General features: G+C 35.9%; 1 protein-coding gene across 1 annotated transcript; it reads left to right on the top strand.

Annotated features, from left to right (window-relative positions):
- Positions 1–105: 105 nt before the first annotated feature.
- On the top strand, positions 106–24,430 carry LOC115442547 (blood vessel epicardial substance). Its single transcript, XM_037443028.1, has 8 exons — positions 106–385; positions 8,927–9,325; positions 9,635–9,837; positions 13,060–13,254; positions 14,026–14,134; positions 15,968–16,079; positions 22,069–22,252; positions 22,724–24,430. The coding sequence occupies exons 2-8, from the start codon at positions 8,975–8,977 to the stop codon at positions 22,941–22,943; spliced, it is 1,374 nt and encodes a 457-aa protein (XP_037298925.1). The 5' UTR covers positions 106–385; positions 8,927–8,974; the 3' UTR covers positions 22,944–24,430.

Raw genomic sequence — 24,430 nt, 5'->3', positions numbered from 1 at the left:
ACGGAGTGGCGGGGCTGTGGGGGGGGCGGGGGGGTAACAGACGCGCGTGCGTGCAGCGTCGCCGCGCCCGTCTCCGCGCGCGGAGAGCGCCGGGCGGAACGGGCGGAGCGGGTGGCGGTCGGTCAGCGCCAGTCAGTAGAGCCGCGCGGCGCTGCGCTTCGTAGCCGGCGAGCGCGAGAGACGAGCGTGCTGTGCAGCGTGCGCCTAGCGACGCACCTCCGCTCTCTATTATGCCACCCGTGCGCGGCGTTTACTTGTGTTATGGTGCTTTATGATGGTACGGCATGAGAGTGCAAGATATGCGGACGTACCGTGAAAGATGCGTTGCTGAAACTGCCGTCGCTACAAGTGGGCGGAGAAACGCGACGCGTCCTAGGCTGCTCAGGTGAGCGGTCCTTCGCATCTCAACCGCTGTACGCTGGTTAAAGACGCCACGATCTCGGGGTCGATAAGGTACATAACTGTCTCTTATCGAATAAATACTCAGACTTATGGGAAAATCGTGTCGACATCTCCATGAAAGCGTGGCCTACAATATACGTGAATTTTATTTGAGGCTGTCGTAAAATACTTCGAACATAAATAGAAATATGTACGTTAATTTAATTATTTCATTTGCAAGTTGCGCGTTGTAATTTATTACTTAGTTACTCACTAATATTGTATACAATTGCAAAAATATTAAAATGTCGACTGTAAGTAATTCAGCTACAACAACATGTAAGAAAAATGTGTAGATAAATGTTACGGTGTATGTATAGTGGATACCGATGGCATAATAGTAATAAAGCACTTACCAATCATTATATATTTTATGAGCTTTCGTAGTAACACTTTATCAATTTACTACAATTGCGTAACATAATATATACTTATGTACCATCGAAGTTTATATTGACTACTTTTTAACATAAACTTATCAATATTATCAAGAAGTTGCCAAGACAACGTGGCTGCTGATTCTCCGGAACAAAATAAGTTTTAGGAATGCGTTTTATATTATTGCTTGGATGTAACAAACATAAACCAAGAAGTATATTAATATTACTTTGTAATATGATTGTTGTCCCGTTGTAATTTTGAAAGCAAAGATAAGTACTTAACTAACAGAAAAAAAGTCGCCGACCAACCGTCATCAGTCTTAATCCCAGAACACCACAGCACGTTTGCATGTTTCGGTATGGGACTTGGGCCTAATCGAATAATTTTTTTTTTTTTCTATCAGGCATTAGAATATTTTATTAAAACGTGTGTGTATTTTGAGTATTTTTGAAATCATTTTTATTATTATTACGATGTTATTTGAGGTAATGGTACTTAAGCAGAATTTCTGCTGTTTTATCAAATTACGTACATATATTCCTAATGGTGTATTAACATTGTATATTTTTGTTTCTGTCTACGTTAAAATTTATATACTATACCCAACTCCACCACTTGTTTATTTCTGTCGTCGGTCTCATGATCCTATAAGCCGCCCTCCTTCTCTGAGAACACTGCAAGTGACACGTTTCGCTTTATAACGCAATTTCCTGGTGTTACATGTTCCTAACATACTTCCTGCTTTAGTTTATTTGATATGTCTATGTGCAAAGTAGACACCAATTTTATAAGATTAATGATCCTTTTATATCTGAATGAATGCCACGTGGCAAGACTTTGTTATTTTGACATGTTTGTAAGATTTTTCGACTGTCTATCGACTTCAAAATTGCATTGGAATACAATTAACTAACTATTTGTTTACTTACTATTAAACCGGATTTTCGAATTTGTTATTTTAGTTTATTATCTTAGTCATTCGGAAACGGAAACATTTTTTTTTATATATAGAGTTTTCTTTGAAAAATATGAAATAATCGACTATGTTTTAGTCTGTAATGTTATTAAATACTTTAACGTGACGATTCTGAAATACTACTACATATTTACAATACATACGATATTTGACCCAGATTTTATACACGCGTTTTCTTCGGGCTTCATATTAATAATAGTAATAAACACTAAAAATATTATTAAAGTGACGGCAATTTATACCAGCCCTAATTATTTCTACGTTTTTTAATTTTCTTTTCGTTCTTCAGTGAAGTCATCCAGAGGTATAATTATTATTAATTCATCATGGAGGTTAAGTAGCAGCTATTACAGAACCTTATAAAATAATTATGTTAAATTTGTAAGCCATGGGTTTATGTAATCATGTTCACAATAATTATAATTTCTCTTTTGGTTTGTTAACAGGCGAGACTCTCCACCCTTAATGACTCCATGCTACAGTAAAGTACTTAACAGCAAAAGCTTTACGTATCCTCTAGACTACGTGAACTTAACATTATAATAATATATCTAATAAAGTAACCCTTCGGTATTCACCTAATCTATATCTATCACTACTGAAAAATTATCGCTTCGCTGAAATTAAGTAAGTATATACATGTTATATTTCTGTAAAGAAAAAACTGCACTTAGCACAGATGTTTTTCAAATAATGCCATAATATGCTTTAATTATAAACCAAGGGAATCATAATAATAGAAAAATAAGGTTAATTACGTTGATTATATAAATTTATATAATTTTAATTGTTTCTTTTAATATTGACAACTGTAACCAACAACCTTCTCGCAATAAGAATTATAGGAAAATATTGAGAGAATAACTCTATGCGTATTTATTTAGCTTTAGTAGAAATACTTATCCCATATTTATTATAAAAACAAATACCCAATGCACGACTTTGTTCACTGTTTCTTCGTTGGATGAATATTTATATAAAAAAAAATCTTTATGCGCATCTTGACTGTAGCACAAAATTTATATGTAATTGTATATTAGAAGTTAAGGAAGAGGTTTGTCAGAAGTCAGAGACAGGCCCGACAATGTGTCGCCATTGCCAATTCCAGTGCCAGCCGGCTTCTGCAATTGTATTATGCCTACACTCTATATTACACAAATACCAAACTTATAAATAACTCAACGTGGCTTCTCTCGGAAATGTGTTGTCGGACTGCAAATTTATTGTTTATCAACAACATACACAATATGAAATATGAAATCGTGCTTTCTTTTAGATATGAAATATTAACTTTAAATACATACGTAGGTATGTTGTTGCATGCAAATGCAAATAAATTGAACCCGTCTCAGCGCCGCCACTGGTGTAAGTTTGCTCAATAGTACATTTGTTTACATTGCAAACGCGTCAGATTGATTATCCTTATATTAGCCTACTTCAATCACAAGTACAATATTTTTTGTTGGTCATTCTGGTTGTTCTCATCAATCTTCGGAACAGTTGAATAAATTTTTAAAGGACTCTCATATACTAGCCAACTTAACTTACTAACCGTTAAGTTCCTTTCCTCTTCTAAAATGTTTAAGGCTTCCCGTAACTTAAATATATGTATATACATATAGAACAAATATTCTTATTACGATATGGTGAAAAGGGGGAAAAAAAAGGGTGCCTGTAGGTGTGTATGGATTCATCGATGCGTTTTTGGTCTTTGGAGGTTGTTGGCCTTCCACCCTCCGTCAAGCTCAGTACCTATTCAGACGAAATACAAAAAAGAGTATTTAATGCGATTTTTCTATGTTGGTCAAATTGGTTTTTTTATACTTAAGACAAACTTGACTACGGCAGGGCACCACCAATTATTACTCTATGTTGAAGTTTATTCGATATTTTTTAAGATTAGTTAAAGTTCTTGAAGTTACTAGATAAATTAATAACAGGCACTCCAGTACCTCATTGTTTAAAACTTCTGATAGCATCCGCCTAAATATAGAAAAAAAAAATGAGTACCTACCAACGTGTATAAAATTGCTAATTGTGTAGGTATTACCGGATAAAATTCTATATATTGCATGCAACTATGCATTATATTTGTAAAGTATGCACTGTAATATGTTATACAGTACTGTAGAGATGACGTAAAACAGCGGAACACGTGAACTGATTTTGTTTTGGTCACTTTATATCACCCATGCAAATATAAATATTTACACATTTACACGTAATATTTGGACTCTAATTTAAAAGAAGCTTTTAAAATATATATTGCTATCAACTGTTTGCGGCTTAACATTTTACTTACTAAGAATATAATATACTCAATATTGATATCTAGGTAATATCATAAATGCGAAAGTTTGTGAAAATGTTTGGATGATTTAATGCTTCTTAGAAGTAACCTCAGAAACAGCTGAACGGATTTGGCCGAAATTTGATTCGCGGGTATGTCCTGGATTTATATCTAGGCCACTTTTATCCAGTCAATTTGTTCCCGTGAGAAATAACAGAAATTTTTAAATAGATGTCGCAGTAGTCGTATAGACGGCGTTATGTCTTAGGGACTTTTATAGCGGAAAAGGATGTTCGCGCGGACGAAGGCGCTAACAACACCTAGTAAATTAATAGAATGTGAAAATAGTAAATTAAGATATAGTGAAGAAGAAAATGTTGATAATTTGACATTAATAACTAACTAACCTAACCTATTATTTTATTTATTTTAAACTATTGAACTATTAGAAAGTAATATTATAAAGAGGAGAGAGAATATCGTTATTTTATTTATTAAAATGTTAAGTGTTACCATCTACTATAATAGTTGTGGAAGTTGTTCAAAGATATTTTATACTGTATATAATACTAGCTTTTACTCGCGGCTTCGCTTGCGTGAAGGAGTTAACCGGGATAAAAGTCCCACTATATATTTTCTCGGGATAGTAGCCTATAATCTTGCCAGGGTCTTAAACTATCTGCATACCAAATTTCATTTTGTTATACCACATTGTATGTCCCGTCCCGTTCCCGTGGGAACAGGATAAAAAGTATCCTATGTCCGTCTCCTGGTTCTAAGCTACCTCTGTACCAATTTTCAGCCACATCGGTTTAGCCGCTCTGGAGTTATAAATAGTGTAACTAACACAATTTTATATATATATATATATATATATATATATATATATATATATATATATTATATACAAAGCTATTTGATAGAACTAAGTCGCAGTCATATAAATTGTAATAACAGCTACAAGGTCATTTTTTAGTTTATATTGCAGAAATGTGCCCACAGCAATCACGCGGAAGAGGTTTACGTAATTTAGAAAATTGTTTTCTCGTTTATAATGAACTTTCGCTTGAGGAACTACAATGCGGAACAACGTTCAGTAAGTTGGCAAAAACTTTACTTTTATATCGACAGTATCGAAAATATTGCTTTTATGTAATTTTAATTGTCATAGCAACTATTGTAAGTACTTATTCTTGATTCTGTAAGTATAACAAATCAGCCAAAAAACTAGCTGAACAAATTCAATATTTCAATTAAGTAGCTTATATTTTTTTTGTTCCTGTTTACAATGGTTTTTCTCACATATATAAACTTCAAAGGTCTTACGTTCTTTTATATTAAGAAAAAAATATTTTATTGAAGTTAATATGTAAAAGCGTTTTCAAGTTTTGAATTTGTTCAGCTACTTTTCTAACAGACTAACAGTATATATAACTAAAGTTATACGCATTTTATTTCGTATACGTACTTACTATATTCTACATACACGTAAAATATTTTCGCTAAATGACTTAGTAAGCCAGTACCTATTAGTATATCAGGATTATAATCTGATTCAATTATTTCTAGTGAAAAGTCATAATCATTATGTAAAATACCAAAGTATCTAATAAGGCTAAGGACATGTAGATTACCTGAGAGTTGAAGTCTCGGTTCTTTGTAATCATTTATAAATATTACTATTTTTGTAAGAAAAAATACTTATTTTACATTTTTCTTATTTGTTTTGGTTATGAAACGAAAATTTATTTACTTATAACATACACACGACGTCTTTATCCCCGAAGAGGTAGCTAGAGATGCAAACAAGGCGTCTTTTCGACTGTGTGTTATGTCCCATGATGTGATAGGAGGCGAGCCTATCGTCATGTCGGACACAGTTGTAACATCACCGAATAATTTAAGATAATTCATAAATTATGACTTGCATAGTAGTACTTTTTCCTCGAACCGTCATACCATTTGCAGCTTAGACTCCGAGGTTTACAATATTCAAAGTAAACTAAATATAAAGTTACTATCTTGACAAAACCTTGGAGGTTTTAAAAGTTCTAGAACAAACTTTTCATTATAGTTATATCTATATCTACTGAAAAAATTGTCGGCATGGAATAAATTTAATTAAAATTTACGACTGGTTACTCCTGGTGACGAGCAATTACTTCATTCTCATTTGATGTTGAGCCATAACTTTAGCCTATAAGCCTCCAAGTAAGCCAGTATTTCCTACGTATAAAGAGTATGTAAGTACCTACCTATCATCTTACGTCGCCCAAAACGTGTATTACGAGAAACGGATGACGCGATAACGGCTGCTTCTACCATGATATCGTCCTTCTATACAGTCTAACATTATGATCGAACCTTTGAAAATAGGTGACTATGAAATTCTACATAGCTTATCTTTATTTTTCTTAAAATATCAATATTTCTTTTGCTGTTAAAATTTAAAAACGGATTTACTTATGAAAACTCTAAGTAGTAGGTACGAAATGTAAGTTAATGTAGTTCACGAGCGTGGGAATATTTTTGACGATGATTTCTTTTGACGCGAAAAGTATTTTAAAAAAGTATAATTATTATTACTCGGAAATAAACACGACTTTCCTCAAACGAAAGTTCCAATTACTTAGAAATCGGGCAACATATGAAGTAGGGACATTTGTAAATGGTTCATCCAAACAGTCCATAGAGAGTTGAAGCGCGTCACAGGCGCGGCGCGGCGCCGCTCCCCGTGCCTCTATGCAATTTAATGCAAATGTGGTGATTTGACGATAACAAGCCCCTCCAACAGGGAGCCGCCGTGCCGCCCGCTCACCTCTCTCGATCACTTAATGAGTGCGGAAATGTCGCGGATTATACGCTTTCTATACGTAATGCGAGTTCCATGCAGCTTGTATGAAAAACTAATTGCACGCCTTATACAAAGTCACAATGCTGGAAAATCAAAATTGTAAGCGTTGGAATTTTGGTTTTCTAGCCTTAAATTAAATTTTTCTCATTATGGAAGTTGTTTCTTTAAGGCGTTCTTCCCTACAAAACGGCACCCTAACCGTATTTTTAGAAGCTATAATTCGAAATGAATGATAAATGTAGAAAAAATTAAACCATAATAATTCTACAACATGTTATGTTTATTTGCTTTGCTTTTTTTATGTTTTTTACCATGTGTATAGATGATATTTCATTCATTTCATAATGAAAATGCTGCTAAAATCGCCGATTCCGCGCATCTTCTCCTAAAGTACACATCGTTTTAAATTTAGATAAACAATTTCATAAGGAGTATTATCCTATATTATAAGACCTAAAATAAGTTTTAAAGAAATGATTAGTTAAAAACAAAATAATAGTCCATAAAGCATAGTCCGTCCGTAACATGTGCCGTAAAGGTACGAAGCGAATGCTTAATCCGTTTTTTCGGGGCATGAGTATAATTGTGGTGTTGTTTTTATAAAATTATATATTCAGAAGATGAGTAATTTTATATCTTTTTACTATGAGTTTCCAAAATGTTTTACCTTGGTAAAATGATGTTGCGTTTAGCCAGACTGAAGAATGTGAGCTGTGTGTCATCATTGTGACGAATATCCGCAAGACACGGTTTAACACACTTTGGAGATTTGTCGAAACTGGGACTAGAGCGCAGCGGCCTTGTATCAGTCATCCAAGGGGACTTCTCGTGCACTGGTCCGGACCGGTCGTGGTAGCACCCATAGTTGTCAGTCGAAGGTTCTGGCGTGCGGTTGCTAACTAATGCGAGCAGGTCACCTTGCAGAAAGAACTTGCTCAGCGGGAATGGGAGCACCACGATCGCTCCGAACTGTCGTCCACTTTTCCCTACTGACTAGAGGGTATAAATAATCTCGTTTTCCCCGCGAGCAAAAAAAAAACATTCTAAAACCTGTGCAGAAATCTGAGAAATTATAGACGGGCGCACCCGTGCCTCCTTTCTTTTCCTTAGGCTGTAGCTTGATAGGCGCTAACATATACCAAAGGTTCTTGTCTTTTCAGGTAGACCTCTAGCAATGCATCGATGATAGCTACACTCAAGTCTATGTACTAATTTTGCAGCAACGATATAACCCTATGGTTATAATATATTCTTTATATGTTACAAATGTACAAACATACAGACAGGCAGACAAAATTTCTAAAACATATTATGGCTTCTGTGGCTGTAATAAAATCCCTCCAAATTAGTTTTTCTTCAATATTTATAACGAACAGACATTGGCCTGTTTTTTTTTTAATCTTAAGGAGCTTGGTCGTTATTTCACGGCTATGTCGACCCATACGTTCGTTTTTACCGGTGGTATTCACTTTTCGTATTATCATTTTTTTTAATAATGCCCTAACCCCTTCCGACACAGGAACCGGCAAAAAAAAATTATAGTGCCCACATTGAAACTGGAAGTATGAGGTCTACTCCGCACCCACACCGACCAAGCATGATGTATGTCAACTCTAACTCGACAATCGGAGTAATTTGGGAAGTCTGACGTCCACGCATGATTTTTTAACATATCGTTTGATATGTATTTATCGAGGATTCTGGCCAGGATTACTGCCATTACTTGGAGACCCCAAGAAAAACACGATAATGCCGACTTAACGTTTAATTGCGAGAGAGCGGGAAACGATGCGTTATTGACAACGTCAAAACTGTATTGCCAGATGGCACATATATCACAGTCGGCATGTGCTTAGAGCGGAGTCTCATTACTGCCACTAGCTCCCGTCTGCTCAAAACACAATCGTTCACTAAAACAATTTTATTATTGGCAAAAATATTGTGTCAAGCTCTGCGTACGAGTGAAAGAATTATATTGTTACAGGTGCAGGTAGGAGGGGCTCGTATGTGAAGTGCGTGGTAGGGTGCGGTGATGGAGTTGGTAATATTGAAAGCGAGAGCCCAACTAAATCGTCTCGTGTCGCCGGGTGAGAGGCGCGTGGAAGGCGTCGAGCGGACATCGCAGCCGCAGGAGCAGGCACGCGCTGAGGGCGGCGGCGAAGGCGCGCGGCCGGCGGGCCGCGGCCGCACCACCATGGCGCCCGCCGCGCCCGCGCCGGCCTCCGCCGCGCCCTGGCTCAACGCCACGCTCGCATACAACGTATCGCGGCTCAACGCTACGTTTGACACCGATTATGAGCTGCTTAACGCCACCGCCACAGACGATCACCACAACCACTGGTTCTGTGCAAAGTGGACCAGCGCACAGCAGGACCTGTTTCAGGTAAATGTACTGGATATAGTGGCATCTTCTTGTTCTATTCAGAAAGCAATGATCGACTATTTCATGTTTGTACTTACAGTTGCTTTATATTTTAAAACTTGATTGCTTTCGTGGTCGAGCATTGAAGAAGTTACCTCTTTGACGTAATATATGAAATAACTTCTCGACGGTACGTGAAAGTATTTATGTATATTCAAAGTAATATTATTAATACAAAATAATTATTTTCGTCATAATTACATGAAGATTTCGACACACCAACATCCGTAAACTATTTTCATCAAAATCATGTGATGGTCTGCAATTTAGGCGGCAAACCTATGCTTCGCGATAGCATTTCTCGCGCCGAAGAGCTTTAAGCAGAGCATCCTGGTATTGCGCGCGCTGGCGGCAGCGGGCGCTGTACTCATGGGCATGTGGGCCGGCGCCGAGGTGTGCGCGCCTGACGTGCTCGCCTGGAGCCTCGCGCTCGTCCTCGTCAACTCCATACACACAGTTTTCTTGATTATAAGGTACCTATGATATTTATATAAATATTACGTAATAGATAGAAAAGATTTATACTTATTTTTACCCCAGAAATACACTAATAATATTACCTAAACAGAATTAAACAAAAAAGTACATTAAGTCTCTTATAAACAGTAAAGTTCTGTGGTGCATGTGAACGTATTATGCTGGTGATAAGAAATCTATATCTATACTATTATATAAAGCTGAAGAGTTTGTTTGTTTGTTTGTTTGAACGCGCTAATCTCAGGAACTACCGGTCCAAACTGAAAAATTCTTTTTGCGTTGGATAGCCCTTTGTTCGTGGAGTGCTATAGGCTATATATTATCACGCTATACCCAATAGGAGCGGAGCAGTAATGGCTAATCTCAGGAACTACCGGTCCAAACTGAAAAATTCTTTTTGCGTTGGATAACCCTTTGTTCGTGGAGTGCTTTAGGTTATATATCAACACGCTATACCCAAAAGGAGCGGAGCAGTAATGGCTAATCTTAGGAACTACCGGTCCAAACCGAAAAATTCTTTTTGCGTTGGATAGCCCTTTGTTCGTGGAGTGCTATAGGCTATAGTATATCATCACGCTATACCCAATAGGAGCGGAGCAGTAATGTCTAATCTCAGGAACTACCGGTACGAACTGAAAAATCTTTTTGTGTTGAATAGCCCTTTGTTTTTGGAGTGCTCTAAGCTATATATCATCACGCTATGACCAATAGGAGCGGAGCAGTAATGGCTAATCTCAGGAACTACCGGTTCGAACTGAAAAATTCTTTTTGTGTTGAATAGCCCTTTGTTTTTGGAGTACTCTAAGTTATATATCATCACGCTATGACCAATAGGAGCGGAGCAGTAATGAAACATGTTGCAAACACGGGGACAATTTATTAGTTTTGAGAGCTTCCGTTGCGTGCGCTGCGTAAACGGTTAAAGTTATGCAACAATGATGTATGACGGGATTGTTCCTCTTAAAAAGTTGTAAAAAATATATTATAAAACATAGTCCCCCGCTCCATCTGTCTGCCTGAACGAGTTAAACTCAAAAACTACCCAACGTATTAAGATGAAATTTGGTATGGAGTCAGTTTGAGACCCTGGGAAGAACATAGGCTCCCGGGAAACCACTACTTTTATAACGGAAAACTTTAGCCTGAAAAACTTTATAACGCGGGCGGAGCCGCGGGCAAAAGCTAGTATTTTATATCCCCGGTCACAAGGTGTTAAAGCCTGCCAATATGGCTTATGTAAAAGAGTCGCAGCGGGATCAGCCATTGCATATCCGGTTCTAAGAGGCCGGCATAATTGTGTCGACTGGCGATGATAAATTTTCTCTCTCATCAGTCGACATTCTATTTGACCCGACCCCACTTACCATCAGGTGCAGTGCGGTTAATTTGCCGTGCCCGTTTAAAAAAAATAACTCTCTCTAGCAAGAGAGCCTGGTCACTGAAATGGGCCGATCAAATACTTTCTTAAACAATATTAATAATTATCAAGGCCGCAGTCACCACATGCTTAAGGTGAAAGTCAAGCGTGCACTAAACACTGTTTTAAATCACAAGTTCAAAAAAAGATTTTTAGAGGACGCACATGTAAAGCCGACTTATTTGGCACAGCATGATCGCATGTTTCTGAGGCAACTTTTTCAACTTAAACGACCACTCTTGTTTGAATTATTTTACAAAATAAATGCACTTGGACCGGGCAGAGTGGCCACTTCAAGTTCAGTCGAAGTAGGTACGCTTAGTAAGATGACGGGCGTGTCTTTTGTATGTCATTACTCCCTCTGTTTATCCACTCCATGGCGCCATCTGACTAGTCCGAGTATTATCGACGTTCTCAGTCTAATACTCTGAATACAACGACCCCAAAACAAACATAATATTTTTGGTCTCCGGGGTAGAGAGCCCTTTGGGAAATAACGGGCAATGCCAATGAAAATAGGTCGCAAAAATATAATCACTATACATATTTTTTTTAAATATATTAGTCTATTAAATATTACCTACATATTGTAAATAAAGTATCCTTTGGAAATCCCCATGTGTAAGTATTTTCTATAGAAGATTGGTGTTCTAAATGTTACACTTTTTGATAATTTATTAACGCTAACTAGATTTTCACAATTTCAAGGTAGAAATTTGGGCATCAAAATGTTAAATTTTATAACTATACTTACCTTCTCCACGTCCAATTAATTTTAATGCTCAGTTAAAACAAATTTACCGTACAAGTTGTATAAGGCTATGTACTATGACACATCAATTTGCGTCATTCACAGTATAGATAATCGCGTAGGCGTATTGTCCTCGAATGTGTAATATGAAATTTTAGGCATGAGCACCTGTCTACTGAAATGGAAAAAAAAACAAGCCATGAATATGTTCTTCATTTATTTAAATATGTCCAATCTACCGTTTGATTACCTAATCACTACCATATTTTTTTCTAATTTCAAGGTACCTACTTTGTTACAGATAGAATTGGAATAAATTTATATCAAAACTCAATTTGCCTTTTGATAGTAAAATAATAATTTATTATTAAAATTCACAAATTATTGTTTTTAAAACCCTTAAAATGTTGTCGTTTATTTAAGTTCTGTCCTTATAAGTATTTATAACTTATTTGTGTCATATCCGCAAGTGTTATCATTGTCAAGGTGGAAAAACCATTCACCATCAAGGAAGGAAAAATTACTTTACTAGATTTCAATTCATACCTCTAGCACATGTCAGGTGACTGTGTTTTCCCTCTATCAAAGATCTTAACTGGCTTTGGTAAACAATCGTTTCGTGTAACGAGTAAAGCTTCCCTTTATATGCAAATTGCCTGCAACTTATCTGAACAGCAACTCCATTAATTTTGCCATCTCATCAATGTATTTCAACACACGTCTAAAATCATTCTCTTGGGTGGTGAGCCAAAAGCAATATAGATATATGGTCTGATTGATAATGTTTACACTAATTTCTTTTGACAATTTGTCACTAACTTTATTCAGATAAATATCTCTAATTTTGAACAATTGATATTATTAACTTAAAGTTTAATGACTTTCGGATTAACGAATTAATCGATGAGACAATGATGTAACTACTAACTACTTTCTAAATAGATTTAAAAAATTCATTTCATAAACAAAATCAATTTATTTGCTGCAAACGTTTGAATAGACAATACACACATAGCACATCTAACCGGTGTCCAAACGCGATTTACACAGATTCCTTCCGCCGGCATTATCGCTCGAGCTGACTGACCTGTATTTGAAGCTATTCAAGCCATTGAAAGTCAACAAGAAACACTTCCAGGAACTGACGCGCGAGGCTCGGATAGTGCGCCTCGAGCCCGGCGAGGCGTACGCCCTCGAGGAAGTAACGCCCGCCGATGAGAGACTATCGATACTCATAAAGGGAAAGTACGTATTTGTTTCACTCCGCCGACGTTGCTTTATTTACAAATGCTAAATTGAATGTTCTATATAACTTTATCGTGCTAGCGCTGAGTATACATTGTATAATGTACTGTAGACGTGTAATGTACTATGTGATGGCTATGAATTAGAATACTTAAGCAAATTGGTGTCTTTGAATATTACTTCCGTCGACTACCTATGTGTAGAGTAAAACCTTTTAGTGTACCTACTTGATACTATTGATTATAGAATAGCCTTGTAAATAAGATGCCTTCTTTTCATTGGTGACGGCAAAATTCATATTTTTGTTTGTGTTCATTATAATTGTTGTTGAAAAATGCGAAATCGATATCAAAAGTAATAAACTAATATAATACTGGAACGTATTCAGTACAAAATATAAATCAATGAACCCATTACAATTTACCTACATAACTAAGTATTTGGCTATAATGCAATTAGTAATTACATTAACATTCATTTTGGGCTTGGCATCGTTAGCTAAATATCAAACCCATGTTTATTAAATTCCCTCGACAAATACATAAAAAGGACTAGTAATAATTATTAGTATAATCTAATTAGATTGACGAAATACAAAACTTGCATGGTTATAGCCACTAACACATATCATGTTCGTGGCAATGGGGAAGCAGGAGGGACCGGCGATACCCATGATACGTATCACTAACATATCATTTATAGTCATCCAATTGTATTTTGTTGTTATTTGAATTAAGTATTAAGATGTTATACATTTTTATTTTAATCCAGGATGCGAGTCAGTTGTGATGAAACACATCTCCACTATATACAACCATATCAGTTTGTCGATTCTCCAGAGTGGGAAGCGAATCGAGAGCAATCTGATGACGTTTTTCAGGTAAAGTCGTTTAAATTGTACTTACCATAACACAGAAACATCCATATGAATGATTACATCATTTCAGTAAATTATTTAATTGTAGTTATGGTACCTAATCTTTGCTTAAAGTAGCGCACTAAGGAGCTTGTAGGAGTATTAACTATAGCCAACCCAATTTCAAGTCTCATGTATACAACGTTTTTATTCATTGCCATAAAAATATTTTCATAGTAAAATGTTCTCTCTTTTTATTCAGTGTAATACTTTTACTACGTAGATCGCCGCCCTCTCCGAATTTTATTTAATTATTTTAAAACGCCGCGTATAACATCCGCGAACCAATTTAATTTTTTGATAAATTGAGCATCCTCTAGCTTTAATAGAACGTTCTATGACGTATTCACCAACTATCCTGATACATTAATACTTATTACTTAGTAGCATGGTCTCTATAAATATCTATAAATATCATTGAAATCTCAAATGCATTGCAGCATAATATTTGAAAAGTTCAAATATTATAATTATCAAGCCCGCATATCATTTACTTAATGAAGGTGGCAAAAACATGAGTAATAAATTACACATATGAGCACCGAGCGAACCTTTTGGTGTTATTATTTTTATGTATGTAGAGCGAAACTTTCCGCTTGAGAAGGGGCGCGTCGACGCAAAGGCGGCAGGTGGTTCTGCTTTAATGTACTTTACGTTTTTAACTGAACTCCGAGCTAAGGCACATTTAATGGATGGTATTATTTGGCTAGAAACGGATTACAATTTACTTGATATTATGTATGTGGGTTGGATAAAATAATTTAATTTATTCGTTCTTTGCTTTTCAGCGTTCTTTGCTTAAAAATATTTGTCTTCGAGTTATTCAGTGTATACTTATTACTCTATTTTTTATTCTTTTACGCATTTAAAAAAAGAGCATCGATTTACTTCATTGTTTTTGGTGGTCATGTAAAATATCAAAGGGAACGCTTTACATTTATATGGCAATAACTCAGAATATTGATGAATTGTAAAGTTATTTATATATACGCAAACGTCGGAAAATTAAAGAAATGAACTCGTAATTGAATGTTGGTGGTGTTTTCTCGTATTATTGTAAAATATGGATTTTCGGTAAAAATAAAAATTAAGAATGTTTGTCGTTTATTGTCATAGAATTACAACGGTTGGTTGTAGCAGAATTACATAGGTGATGGGTCACTCTCACATACTACGCAAGAGCCTGTCTGGATACTGAATAATTACCATGTTCCACCAAGCAGCAGTATACATAGTAAATGTTGTGTTTCGGTTTGAAAGGCATTGTAGCTAGTATAATTACTGGACATTATGAGGCATAACATTTTATGATTCACGATCACAAGAAGACAGTGCCACGCAGTGCTTTATAATTCAAAGTTCTGGTGATATTTCTTCTGTATATGGGTCGTGTTGTCAGGCGAGCGGCTTGCTGATTCCGTAATTTAGTTATAGACAAAAATATATTATTGTGGAATAATACTCGGAATTTACAATTATTTAAGGTGACTATTAACCATCTTCCCGGAAGTAAAGTAAAATGGATTTCCGTTGCGACATCGCTCGCGTGACTCGACTGTGCACTTTTCTGAAGTAAAAACTAGTTCTCTGATATTCCAAGATTCGCCTGTCCATATGCCAACTTCATTAAAACCCAATCAATGGATTTTGCATATACTGCTAATAAACTTGCAAATTACTAAATATTTTCACGGTAGAAGGGAACTTATTGGCATGTTTGGTCTGGGTAATGTTGTAGTTAGTTGTGTGACACTGGTGCGATGTATGATATGTGATGTGGTGAGTGGTGATGTGCAGGTGACGGTGGTGGCGGAGGAGGTGTGCACGTGCGTCTGCTGGCCGCGCATGCGCCTCGAGCGCGTGCTGCGACACCGCCCCGCACTCAAGGTCGTGCTCGACTGTCTTATAGGTCAGTCCTGCTTGTTACCATTATTACCGCTCCGCTTGAATTTACTTAACCTTTGCGACACTTTTCTAAATACACTGTTACATTTTCATAGATAAAAATGCGACGCTTGTATGCAGATGCCTAAAAAAGAACTACTTGTGTTGGCTTGTCGCATCATTCTACCTGCTGTTGTTTTAAATTTGCAATATTATGTTATAAAAAGGAATTACTTAGAACTCCTATATTTAGTATACAAAATTAATATTATAATTTTGCAACTGACACAGAAGTCTTTATATATTTTTTTTTAAGAAGTAATGGGTATCTAAATATTGAAATATACATTTGTACAATATTATTGAAAAACTGAATAAAAAATATTCTTCTGTATAATTTTTTAAAAAATCCGAATAACAAGACATTTAAAATAATATTATGTAAATAATTTCCAAAAGGAAACAAAACAAATTAAAGAAGACATAACTGGTTAGTTTACTTGACACTGAAAGTAAACTAGCCAGTTTCGTCAAGCACGCTATACTTTGTAATTCAAGGCGTTGGATGGTGTTTCTTCTGTTTATGGGCGGTCGTATCGCTTACCATCAGGCGAACGGCAAGCTCGCCTCGTCATTCCAAGAAATAAAGAAAAATTGGTTATTTATTTAAGTTTATTTTTAATATTTATTTTCTATGACAATAACAGGGGTACGTTTGATATTAATGAACCATGTGATTTCAGTACATCAGGTTCACCGCACAACTCAAGTTCGCATTGTATATCAGACATAGAGACATGACGTATTAGGTGAAATGTTAGGGCTCATTCAAATCGCAAACTATTTTCTGTGCCTTCGTGTGGTAATAAAGTCGCGTATACGTAGTATCTTTAGTAGATTGCGTTTAAAAATGCCAGTGTGTGGGACTACAATCATTAAATAATTATAACAAAACGCGCAATACACTTTTCGAGCAAGTTTTTGGAAGTATAAGACTGGGTTTTTCTGACTGACCCCTTTTATATCTTTTTTGAAAAAACAACAGAAATTGTTACCTATTTGGGAATCGTACAGGTCCTTCCAATATACTTCTACTAGATAAACGGCTTATCTTCCAGCGCTTTCAACAAAAAAATATGTTTTTTCTTTCGATAATATTATTATAATATTAATACAATAGCATTATTTAGAAACCATTTGTATTCATAATTGGACAAATACAATAGTGTCCGTATTACAATATCAATACTTACTATTTAATTATATAATATATCTATAGGTATTTATTTTCTCGTTGCTTTAAAGAAACAAACGAATAAAATCCGTTGTCTATTTTCGATAAAGCTTAGTTATCAAGAAGCTATAATTAAAAAAGTATACATCGGTATCAAGCTCGATGCTTCAATCTAATTCCGGGCTCCCTAAGTTAAACCATGACGTTTTGATTGGAACACGCGATTGGTAAATTGTCTATTCATATTCCGTGATACGACGTTGACAGTAAAATAGCACTGCACGTTTAAAGTAAAACGATTCCGTAAAGTTTTGGTCCTATGGTTCTTTCTCATAAGACATTGACTAGCTACTTTTAATTTAAAAATTAAATAAAAAAATCGATTGGATTCGATTGGATTTTGGTAAAATCGCGAATTTATCTACTTATAAAATAAGTACAGTGAAACAAAGATTTAATAAGGCGACTCAGCAACAGTGGCGAAACGTCCATACAACCCGATTCCTACCGGCTTCCCTTTTAGGTTTATTTATATTTGTCTTAGTTTTTGTTTTCTGTTACATTGTCCGCGATATGATAACTAAGGCAATTTTCTCTTTGCTTCGGGCTACCTTATGAAAATTTCACCCTTCGCCACTGCTCAGCAATATCAATATTGTTGTTCCGTGCTTATTTTAAAATAAGTAATTTTAAAATAAAATGAAACAGTCTTATGTCGATTACCTTCCAATAATTGACTAATACTTTGTCTGTGCGCAGACATCGGTTATGATTTTTATCAACCAATGTCCTATGCTTATGCACAGGTTAGGCTTATTTAAAAAGAATGTATACATTTATACAATGTAATGTTTATTTTTTCTGTAGCTAACATTAATACCGATATTTTTAAATACGCTAGATGTATCGACCACTTCTCGTAGGGCCCATTCATTCACTCGTAGCGTATGCCACTGCAATGGCGTATGAGTTTGCTACGCGAGTGCGGAAAATTTACGCCCAGCGCAACTCGCTACAGTGCAGTGGCGAAGCGTCCAAACAAGCCGATTCCTACCGGGTTACCTTTTGTAAATTAATTAAAAATAATAAAAGAAAAACATAACAACTATAACAAGAATAATAATAATAGTATACTCAAACAAGACATCTTATACTTATTAAATTAAATCAATACTTCAACTATAACGGTACATAGTATCAATTCGTTAAATCGTAACTCGCGCGCAGTGCTCGTGCCTTATAGTGTTCGAAGTGAACCCGGCCGTGCATAGCTTCCCTCGCGATATTGTTGTCTCTTTCACACGCAGCGCGGTGTCTTTGTCTAATCTTTTGGAAGTGACGTAAAAATGAATGTGTGCGTGCGTGTATGTGTACTTCAGGGTAACCTGAGAATTTGCGGCTTCATGTTGAGCCATTGGCGCGAATTTTTTTAATAACTTAGAATTTATTAATTAGTGTTTGTGTATAGTGTGCGTAATTATTTTTTGTTGGACTCTTTTAGGTACCTATGTTCAAAATAACATGTGATTATTTTTAAAATTTAGAGTTTAGACATGTTTATGTTAGAAGGAAATTATTAAGTACAACGATATTCTACTGATTTTAATTTTTATTGTGAAATGCGTATTGCATCTGTAGAAAAAATATTTCTTCGGGTTCCCTTTTGAAAGGACATTGTTCTGTGCCCATACACAATTCGCCCTGGAACCAACAGCAATGGAAAAATGTTTGTAATATTTAGAATCATTAATAAATTCTCATGATATATTATTCATAAAACGGACAAGCTGCGATATCGCATCAATCCAAAAAAAACGATGAGATTTTGAGGTTATAATTGATAGTAAACATTGAAAGCTTTTCAATGTTCAAGGTAGATTTATAGTCCTATCATTTACGCTTTAAATATGCTTTTTATTGACATAAGTACCTATCTAATATATATAAGCCCTAAAGATTGATCACTATGTAGGTATCTTGATTATTTTTTAATTAAATCAGGCTATTTTAAGACTTGATTCATATAATTTTTTATAAGTAAAAAGGTACCTAATTATGTAGTTATAGTATTTACATCCTCTAAGAGTACCCTTCAGATTTTATGTATTTTCTATATATACGTACGTCGTACGTATTCCCCGAAGAGACAGACAGAGGCGCACTGTTGAGCATTCACGCTTTATCAGAAGCGTGGCATATTTTACACACTTTTGGTAGATTCTTATGGCATGTAGGATTAAATTAAACAAATAAAAAAATATTTTTAGTTCATATTATTTATTTCCTCATCACCTACATTGTTTTATAAAATATTATCTGAGTATTGTGCAGGAGGGTTGTTATGGTATTATTTATCAATTCAGTTTTGCCAATCACAATCACCGAGTCCGGAATTCCAACATTCTATTACAGAGCACGCAACTTCTACTAACATTGTTACAGCTGAAGTATGTATAGGCTCTTGGGCCGTGGTCCAACATGCTGTCCATATAAGATCAAGGGCTACAACCTGAAAAAACAAACGCATTATGCTCAAATTATAATGGCAATATATTAATATTGTGTCACACGGAAAGCAGATTTATGTATTCAAATCTTCCAGCTGAATTAAATGTAAGAAACCTTCAAGCATATGACACACATTTTTAATCAACAATATACTTGCTAGTTTGCTCTAAAGTTGCCACAGCCACATGCTAAAGTGTGTAGAAGGTAGTATACAGACTCTGTTCGCTGTCTCCACGCAGTTACCAAGAACAGGAACTGAGGAGCGAAATAGAAGTTTGGCGGCAGTTAAACTTGTATGATTAAAGAAAAATGTGCTTACCAAACGAGGCGCTGTCCATTGTTGTATACAATGGCGAATCTGCTCGTTCTCCAACACCATGGATCCGCCAGCAGAGCCACAATTAATGCAAAAAGCAATTTCCATTTCGTATCCGTAATCAATGCTAGGTAAATTGTTACATCAGTTCACAAAGTCCAGAAACCACAGCCAGTGTATGTCGATATCGTCATCAATCGCACAGAGTCTTTATAATAGCCGAATCGTCAATGATATAGTGAGAGTCAGAGAATTATAATATATTATATGGAAAGTGAAAGTCTAGTTTATTTGTCTCTGATGAGTGAAGTGTAAGTGACATTAAATTGAATTGAAAAATGAAGTAAGAATTAGGGATACTACTCGACTAGATTCTGGATCGATTATATCGATCATTTATACAAAAAACGATTTTATTCAACATAGGGTTATTTTTATTCGGAAAAATATTTAGCGGGACCCTTATCCCGGAAAATCTTTCACACGGGCGGATCCGATATTAATTTAATATGGAGAGAGTTAGAGGCCCCCGGATGGAGGGAGAGAGAAGAACGCTCCTTTTTATATGTATAATTCATAAATATTTTGTACGACAGAAAAATAAATGTTCGCATGATATATTATGCTCTGCTATCTGTACGAAGCCAGGGCGGATCGCTAATATAGAATCTAAATAAACAAAGTAAATCAATATGAAATACTAAAATAAAAACTTTTTTCATAGACGACTTGATCTATAATCAATTTAGCCCTAAAACTAACTACTTATTTATTTGAGACGCATCCACTGCTCGATTAAATATTTTTATAATAATTAAAGAACATATCGCCTCACAAATCGAATATATTAAAATGATTCAATAATTAATTATCGGTAATTAGATTTATCGTTTTGTCGAACCGGTACATCTCTATACACAATTAGTTGTAAACATGTCGGCGACTTTGACTTTAAGTCGTTACAATACTTTTATATATTCATTTTGGATGTAGCAGCTTGTCCGTTTTATACACATATTTGCAAATAGTATAAAAAAATACATAAATAATTAGGGTGCTAGTTACACCTTTGTTGGTTCTGGGGCCGTTTTTGACAATGTCCTTTTCACCCTTCGCCACTGCTACAGTGTACCTACAATTTAAGCTCCGCAGCCGACTAAATTTATTGATAAAGAAAGAACTTACCGTCTTACTTATTATAATCGTTGTAATTATATACATGTTAAATAGATATTAAATTTAAAGTGAAACATGTATGACTATACGTCTTAAATACGAGTAAATAGTGTAATTTTCACTAGAACTATGCAACGCGCGAACCTACGAACTAGCCTATTGCTTCGATTTGACAATGCTCCACTCTCTATCTAATTATCAGTATCATCTGAAATATCGTCAGTGACTCATTGTGTGAAAGACGATTCAGCATTTATTATTAAGTTGGTTAATGCCAAAAATATTATGCATATTAAGTATTACGCATTTACTAGGCATTGCTCGCGATTTTTTTTTCTGAAGAGCCGTTCCCACTATAAAAATACTTAAACAACTGTAACGATCTATAACGCCATCTGAACAGAGCCAGTGCAATCTGCTTAAAAAATCAAATTAAATTATTTTCTACGGCAGCAAATTACCTGGGTAAAAAGTACCTTATAAGTATAATAATCCAGGTCACAGTTCAGCCGTGTTGCAAAATGTCAACGCAATTCGTTCAGCGGTTATTGCGTTAACTTCTAAGAAACATCGAAACATTTTCACTAACATTCGCATTCAAACTTAACATTATTCAGAGGAGTAAGAGTAAGAAGATTTATGCTGTTACCCAATTATTATTTGACACGCGATCTCTGCGGTGTGTTTTAACGTTTACACATAGAAAAGAAAGAGTTTGTATACTCATGGTAAAAAATAGACTATGTTACAATAATATAACGGCATTCGTCTTATTGTCAGGTAAAGATATAACTCATAAGCTGTATTCGGTGAGTGAGGGCCTGGGTGCGGCGGCGGCAGGCGAGCGGGACGGCGCACCCACGCATCTCACGCGTTCTGCCAGCGTGGATGCCGTGCACGAGGGCGCGCGCGGGCGGCTGCGCAGCCTGGCGTGGCGCGCACGCTCCTCCACTCCCAAAGGTAAATCATTTACTCATCACTAGCCATTGTGTTGAACATATATTGTGTTGAATTGATTATAATAATAGCTATCATAAAAATAAGGATAAAGAACACGGTGAGTGCTCTATTAATCCCTAGATTTAAAAGTGAGTACTCTACCAAGAGGAGAAGATATTAGAGCACGCATACGCAGTTTTTTCACATATCCGAATATCCCAGTCATTCATAATATTGTACTTAATTGTTTACAATGTAACCGGTTCGTTTGTGTAAGGCGTAGTTACTAGTTAGTTTTCAAGGGCCTGAACTATAGGAGTAAACAGTATCTTTTCCCATTTGAAGAATTATTTCTCTGATTTTATTGTCATCTCACAAAAGATATTATAAATCATTACCTTTCCTCCGGTATTTATAAAATATTCGTCATGTTGTTTTTAAAATATATAATAATACCGTTTTCAGAATATTGCTTTTAGTAAAGCCTTTGGCATTCATTTTCAGGAACATCATACTGGCAGCCTGTAGTTGCGCGTCAGTTTCTAAGGCAGTCGCCGTTCGGGCGGCTATCGCAGCCGTCGCGGCTGCTGGCGCAAGCGTCGTCGACGAGCCTGCAGGCGGGGCGGGGCCGGCGCAGCCCGCCGCGGCGCGCCGCGTCCTTCCGTCGCGGGCGCGAGGTGAAGTTCGCTGAGGTGTCGCCTGAGCCGTGCGTGTGACGCGGGCCGCGGCTCCAGCCGGAGCTGGTGCCGCTGGTAGCGCCGCGACCCTTCTCGCCCTCTTCCCCCTCGCCGCCTCTTCAAACTCCCTGACCGGGAGCTGAGCGAACGGCAGCGCCCCACATGACTGACTTCTGAACTGAATTATTGTGTTCGCGGATCGCCCACTACGCACTGCATCATGAGTAGAAGCAAATTCTAGAGGGTGAACGATTCAAGAACGTCGATTGACCGTTTCGATTGATTTACAAAAGAGCTTCCTGTTATTGAATGTTTAATATTTATTTTAGTATCTACGCGTTAAATGCTTCCTCGTTCGCTCGACATTAGTGAATTGTGCGTTACTTACATGCTGCAAAGACTATAGTGGCCGCGTAACCCAAGTGATTTCTAAAGCGGAAGTGTTATAATTGTATAAATGTGTGAGAAATTAGCCTAATGTTATTGTGTGTATTGCATACGGTGTGCCCTGCGGTGTATTTATAAGACAAACGCTCAAATACCCCAATGAACACTACGAAATAGTGCAAAATTTTTATAAAACCTAAACACATGAAACGAGCGACGTTAGTTCTGCATACAAAACAATGTTAGAATAATGGAATTGTGAGTTATACATAATTTTTTTAGCAATTGATATAATTCAAATGTGGTATTCTAAAAGTATTTAATGTTAAAACAATTAATTGTTTATTAGTGTTAAGATGTGTTAAATTCGTGATAAAATATTGATGTTACTACGCGGATTTATACTGAGAATTGTTTAGTAAAAATGTATGTGTTACATAAATATTCAAAGTTCCGTAAATGTAGAATCATACTTTTCATACGGCATATTCGTTACCATTCAAATTAAATATTCGTTTCTTATGTTAGATCGCAATTCTTGGTATATTATATTTGTTTAGTTTTATATAAGTAAAAGGTCCCTTTAAGACACAAGAATGATCAAGAACTGATCTAAAATAGGTTAGTTCTTTACACTTTAAGTGTCTAACAATAGTTCGCCGGCATCACTCAAAAATGTATGATTTGTTTTCATTACAACATACAACATAATCAACCCTGCATGTAGAGTCATGTTAATTTAAAATTTCTTTATCGCCACAACATACCAAATCATTATTGCCGATAATGAAATCACTGCGTACATTAATGTGTACTTATCCATCCAAACTTACTAATGAAAGCATTTTCATATGTACCGGTCCGCCTTATCCAGTAGTGTCGACAATGCATGTGAAGAAAATTATTCGCAATCATTTAGTCAAATAGCAAATCTGCCATCAAAGAAATAGCTATTATTGAAATGAATTAATATTGATCAAAACTATCTTTGAGAAGAAACACTTGCAAGAGGATACTTGGTTGATTAACTACAGTAGTTAAAAACTAAGTATATATACAAGTAAGTCAGGCGATTTGATCAAATCCCAAACTAAATCAATATATATTAATATAAGATAATATTAGCCCTGTTTTATATA

This window comes from Manduca sexta, chromosome 26 (genome assembly GCF_014839805.1).
Source record: "Manduca sexta isolate Smith_Timp_Sample1 chromosome 26, JHU_Msex_v1.0, whole genome shotgun sequence".
Taxonomy (NCBI): Eukaryota; Metazoa; Arthropoda; class Insecta; order Lepidoptera; family Sphingidae; genus Manduca; species Manduca sexta.
The sequence above is the reverse complement of the archived record's forward strand: the minus strand, read 5'-3'. Positions and strand labels throughout refer to the sequence as shown.

Coding starts and splice junctions, on each gene's coding strand:
- LOC115442547 (XM_037443028.1), top strand. CDS start 8,975: ATGGAGTTGGTAATATTGAAAGCGAGAGCCCAACTAAATCGTCTCGTG. Junction 14,135..15,967: donor AATCTGATGACGTTTTTCAG/GTAAAGTCGTTT, acceptor GGTGATGTGCAG/GTGACGGTGGTGGCGGAGGA. Junction 22,253..22,723: donor TCCTCCACTCCCAAAGGTAA/ATCATTTACTCA, acceptor CCTTTGGCATTC/ATTTTCAGGAACATCATACT.